Genomic DNA, 6,248 nt, shown 5'->3' with positions numbered 1-6,248 from the left:
AACGGTGACTAAAGAAGCCTAAGTGTCATTCTTCTTTACATAACTGCTCGAGCTCTGTCAGGTTTCATGGGAAGCATGTATGCCTTTTTCAATTCTTAATTGGATTGAGATTGGGACTCTGACTCGGCCGCCCTGGCACATTAACGCTGTTGTTTTTAAAACAACAATGGCCGATGCCTTACATGCCTATTCAAATCAATTAAAACTACAATCTCCATTTAAAGATTATTTTTCTTGATTGGGTTTAAAAAAAAGTTATTTTACAATATAAACTTCATTTATCCCTCTGTATATTTGTTCTGTAGGGATTAAGTGATGTTTTATTGAGATGTATCTATAAAGATATTATTCAAATAGTTTATAGGCCTATATTATTCTGTCTTTTATTTAATCATGATCAAATGAATTAGCCTATTCTTTATCTGTATGTTTATTTGTGTCTTTGATCTTATAATACACTCTGTTGCTTTGTGGCACAGCCATCCTCATATGAAAAGTCTCGTTGTGATCACTGTTGATTGCATGCAGTTTCTGCAGGTGTCAGTATGACTGTGTAGCCGGTAGGAGGGACTTGATGCTCCAACTTCTCATTTTGTGTCTCTGTGCTCTCCAGCCAGTCGTCCTGGTCCTGCTTGGAGAGAGACGACGGCATCAGCAGCAACAGCACGGCATTCCGGGGAAACACCATGCATCTTAGGCTGAAAAGACGACTGGAGCCAAACATCATTTCGCTTTCTTATATTTGATTTCCGTATATTTTTTCTTTCGTTTCGTCCTTTTTGTTTCTCCTTTTTTAGCCAATTTCTGACGCGCAAGGACACTACAGCATCCATCCACGGCAGACACGCTCACATAGAGCCTCCTCTGTGCAGACGCACCACCATCCTCCTCTTTCCTTCCTTCCTTCCTTCCTTCCTCCCATTCTCCTCCTCTCCTCTCTCCTGTTCTGTTCTAACCCAGAGGACATCGGGACCTCTTCTCCCCCCGTCTGCCCGGAGACATGGATCTATGGTTTCATTCGATCCGGATTTGCTGGTGGAGGGTTTTGTTTCTGATGAGTGTTTTCCAGGACTATCTGAGCTCCATGCTGGACTGCCCGCCGACCTGCAGCTGCTCTCAAACAGAGATCTATTGCAATAAGTCCGACAACGGCAGGTTTTTCCCTTTACTCGCCCTGCAAGATACTGGGAGCAATGGGACCAGTGTTGACATAGCAGAGTTATTCAAAAACATCACCTCTATGTAAGTAGATGCGGATTATGTCGTGCAGTTATTTTTTATTTTTTGAATCATTAATTGATCATGTCCTCAGTGAGGCGTCTGTGCTTTCAGGGTGTCTGTTGCTTTCCTTGCACTGATCTGACTTGTTAGCTGATTATCCCTTATTTTGAGACTTTTTTGCACTTCAATCAGTCTTTTAAGTGACCTTTTATGATAATACCATCTATGAGTCTACGGTAATCGGTCTTGCACGGAGGATATAGGTAAATGCGCTTATTATGTATACCCAGCACAAATAAGACCAATCCATTGCAACCATTTCAGACGTGACGACAGACTCCTTCATCTTGAACCTTGTTGTAGTGATATCGTATTAGTTTGTGTGTGTGTGTGTGTGTGTGTGTGTGTGTGTGTGTGTGTGTGTGCGCGCGTGCGTGCGTGTGTGTGCGCGTGTGTGTGTATGTCCTCATAAAGTTGCTCCTCCGCAGCGGCTCCGCAGGCCCATACACGGCCAAATGACAGTTGGGATGTTGCGGCTTGCCCATCACTTGACTCCCCGTCCTCTGCTAGAGCAGACTGGGCTAAATGAAACAGAAAGAAATGGTGCAGTGAGGTCAACCAGTTACATCCTCTGAGACCGATGCGACCTGACCGAAACTTTATTATGTTCCGATGATGCGGGCGGGGGTCTAGAGGAAGTGGGGTGTTAAAAACTTCACTTGTGGCTCCCCCCCCCACCCTACCCCACCCTACCCCACCCCCAAAGAGGTGGACATGAAGCAGGATGCTTGGGTTTCACAGGATTCATAAAATGTTTGCTTAAAACAGAGGAGCTATGGCAGCAGGCTCTAGAACCCCCCCCCCCCTTTACCCACACACCCACATAAGTAGGCTACATTTTCATTCTGCATTCTCCCCCTCCTCCTTCCCCTCTCTCTCTCTCTCTCTCTCTCTCTCTCTCTCTCTCTCTCTTTCTCTTTCTGTCTCTCTCACACTCACTCTCTCACACACACACACTCTCTCTCTGTCACTCACTCACACATACACACACACACACACACACACTCTCTCTCTCTCTGGCATCGACCCTTCCTGCCAACATCAAAGCTTTCTTTCTTGAAAAGTCAGAAAAAAGCGGAGCTCGGGCCTTAAAATAAGACCTCTGGTGTCGATGAGGCTGATTTGCATATAAAGTAAACATCTCCACGCACTGGAATTCCCCGCACGCTTCCTCCGCCTCATCTCACGGCACACAGGACTATCGCCCCCCCCCATCAGTTTTAGTATCCCTGTTACCCTTTATCCGTTTGAGACAGACAACTACTTATTTTGTGACATGGTTCAACGCTTTCCTGGGCCACTAGAGGGTAGCCTGGTACCCTACACAGGGAACCAAGTGCTCCTTAACACGGGAGTCATTTACGTGACTGTTTTATCAGAGAGAGTATTTAGTCACATCAAGCGCCAGTTTACAGCTACGCAGCATTAAAAGCAAAGGATGGTGAAGAGATAAAGGGCCAGAGATCACAGCACAGTCACACTACCAGTGATTAGTGTGACCCTAGAGTGAACCTCGGATATAGATTTCCTCTTTGTAAAACCTCCTGTCATTTATCTCTTCTCTCTATTGGGATCAACAGTAGAATACATTACTTGCTGGATTTTCATTGTGGAATGCCCAAATTCACTTTATAATAAGCACAAAGCCACACATTGATTGCTCTTTTGCCTTTGAGAAACCCTAATGAAATTGACCCAGGACTAATTGTGCATTTCATGGCCCCTGTGCCAAGCAGGCCTCTTGTATTCTTGTTGCTCAGCATGGACAGCAACCTCCACCCAGCACCACCAGCCGCTCAATGACAGCTTATCAGATTCAATAGCTTCCAATGACGTGTCGGTTTACACATTTCTCATAGGAACTGATACATTCAAATCCCACAGAGATTTGTATATGTTGTGTATAATCTCATAATCAACTATACATGTGCAGTTATGTGTGTGGTAATTATAGTTAAAAGCATACATATTATACACAGTTATGTGGCTTAAAAGAATAGCACACTATCATTTACAACATATTTCTAAACATATATTGTGCTATGAAAACATATAAATGAAGTGTGATTAATAATAGTAGTTAAAGGCTTGTGTGGCAAAAAAAACATGCTCTTTAAAAATAATAGCCTGTAACCATAGTAATACAGAGCGGTCAGTTATTGAGGACACATGCAGCACAAATTGTCCTCGGCCCTCTCTCTTTGTAAGGTGTTAGATGCATGGGTTTTGCTAACGAGAGGTCTATTTCACTCATCACAAGGGAAACAAGAAGAGATGGGGACAATTCATGGAGATGGAAAACTAGAGCGAGGGCTCTGAGCAGCAAGTGTGGGATGAGTGGCCAGCCAAAGAAAACTGCCAAGTCCAGATAATAGTTTTCCAGTTCTCTCACATTAGAGATTCATCACAAGAAGCATCACTGTTTGGAGTGGATAAGATAAGGCCTTGCTGTGATATTTCATAGAAAAAAAGGGTTTTCTGAGAGCAGCCGAAGCGTTTCACAGGTTTGTGTAAGTGCAGCTCTGACTGCAGGTGCTCCCTTCTTTGCAGAAACCAATCAGCGTTTCCACCTCTGGTGATGACGTTTGGCCTCATTTTGTTTTCCCTTTCTTTTTGTAACCTTTGAGAGCATATTTGTAAGGACAGGCTAAAAACATCAGACCAATCTGTACAAGTCATTACTGTGGTGTCTCCTTCTAAATGTCTCCAACATAGATTAAATAAAATCATCCCTCTGTCCTCCTCATCTCCTCTGCTCTTAAGTACATTCCATTCAACTCCTACAATACTAATAATCAATCTTAAACTGTGCTTTTAGATGGTAATATAACAATAAAACGGCTATGTAATGTAATATCGCCATAATGATTCTACACTTGTCTGTACTTAAACTATGGGAACTAATGGAAAGATGGAATTTTTGTAATCTTTCAGGATAGCAAGCCACCATCTTTAACCAAAACTTAAGTACAATCTAAATTTTACAAATAATTATAAGGTTCCACGTGCTGTCCTTAAAATATGCAGATTTTAGTTAGAAGTAGTTAAAAGTTAGCAGTTTACAATTCTGTGTTCCACTTATCCACATCTGGCAAAAAAAATTTCCCAGTAAACCTGCACTACTTTTAGTGAAATTATAGCACTTGTTCCAAAATGACTGTAGTATAATGCCCCCGCCCCACCACCACCACTGCCACCAGATATCTCTTAAAACATATTAAACACTACTTTGAATAATAATTTATGTCTGATATAATTCCACAGGACAGGTTATGTTGTGAAAAAAATCAAAGTTGTCACATTCATCCACACCTTTTACCGGCTGCATGCCACTTACAGCTGTTGCTTTCTTAAAAAGTTGTTTGGGAAGTTTTTTCTCTCTTTTTTCTTTTTCACATTTTAAAACAGCTCAGCTCTGCTTGAAAATATCGATCTGTGAACACCTTCAAATACACATTTTATATGAAACCTGCCAACTAGCTGATGCTGCCAAAGAAACCTGTTTAAAACAGGAATGTTTCCAAGGTCCGCTTATAGGTGACTTGTGTGGGCTGCAAGTGTCCCCCGGTTCAGACGCTGAGCATAACTGCATTACATAAATTCAGCATTTTCTCTACCTCTCAAAACTCCTGTGCAGCCCACATAAGTGTGTGACTGTGGCCAATAGCAACTTCAAATATCCAAATATCTGCTCTACAATTCTTGCGTAAGTATTCTGAATGGGAATTGACAAGTTAACTTTTATAGAATTTAACTAAAATTGACGTCAGAAGTGTGGTATTCCCTGTTAAACTGAGAGTATTTGCTAAAGTGCTAGAGTACTAGTTCACCACACAATGAAGATCTTTTGTACATATGGCTCATGTATTTATAGGGATGCTCCAACAATGTGGTATTTCATTTCCATAAAGGTGGGGACAAAAAAAAGAATGGTTAAAGTTGAAGCAGCGCAGGCAGAGTCCCTAGTAATTGGTTAAGCTACAAAAATGCTGGAACCTATTTTCCCTATAATGCAGCTCTATATTGGGAGGCCTCCTCCTGCTATGTGTTTACAGCGTCACTCATCTCCATGTCAGCCCAAATAACATTACCTCGCGAGGCAACCAGATTTGCGAGATCACGCAAGAATCATGAGAGAATCAGAAGATAATTACAAGATCATGTGAGAATCATGAGTCACATGAGAATAGCTCTCACGAAGGAAACGGTATGCCAATGTTTTTGAACCAGGATGGTGAAGGTATGACTCGCTCTACTCTACCTCTGATTGGCTAGAAGCTACTCAGGCCTTCCTTGGTTGGGTTGGTTAGGTTTAGGCAAGACGAGTGGGATTGGTTATGGTTAGGGTAAGAATGTCAGTGTAAACCAATCAGAAGCAGAGAAGGGCAGGACATGCCTTTGTCATCCTGGGAAAAAATACTCAAACGGTATTGCCAAACTCTAATGGTAGACACCATTTTACCTTGGCATGTATTATAGCCTATATAGTCCAACCCTAGTGAGCTCCTTCTGGAGCTTCAGAATACATTATACAACTGTCTCAACTTTTCCTCAACTTTCACAAGCTAATTAGGACACTAACCAATGTGTAAAATCAGTGGCGGGCCCTTTAACACTTTAGAAATAATAATATTAACGATTTAGAAATACATGCTCAAATAAAGACAAAGGATTGGACTAAATAATGGGAAATGCATTGATTAATCCAATTGTGCAAATATGTGCAGTAAAATATATTTATTTCTCAGCCTTGGGACCTTAGAGGAGTGTTGAAGGAGCATTCATCACATCAAAGATTGGTCAGTGGAATAAAGGTGCTGGATTTTGGTAGATTTAATGGCGACTTTAAGGGTAAGGGAGATACCCGTGACTGTAAAGAAATGTATATCTTCTCAATATGAAACATAACAGAACATCTAAAACATTTTATATTTATTTTGGACATTTTATGATGTTATCTAGTCTAA

General features: G+C 41.5%; 1 protein-coding gene across 2 annotated transcripts in view; it reads left to right on the top strand.

The window, feature by feature from the left end:
- The first annotated feature begins 571 nt into the window (after positions 1 to 571).
- ntrk3b (neurotrophic tyrosine kinase, receptor, type 3b) overlaps positions 572 to 6,248 on the top strand; it is a 204,773-nt gene continuing 199,096 nt past the window's right edge. For both annotated transcript variants that reach the window (XM_028586046.1, XM_028586038.1), the window contains exon 1: positions 572 to 1,242. In XM_028586046.1, coding sequence (XP_028441847.1) covers positions 1,001 to 1,242 — 242 coding nt within the window. In that variant the 5' untranslated portion in view covers positions 572 to 1,000. The remainder of the gene's footprint in view (positions 1,243 to 6,248) is intronic.

The sequence above is a fragment of the Perca flavescens genome, chromosome 1, assembly GCF_004354835.1.
Source record: "Perca flavescens isolate YP-PL-M2 chromosome 1, PFLA_1.0, whole genome shotgun sequence".
NCBI lineage: Eukaryota > Metazoa > Chordata > Actinopteri > Perciformes > Percidae > Perca > Perca flavescens.
Note: the sequence above shows the minus strand (reverse complement) of the source record. Positions and strands in the feature narration are given on the sequence as shown.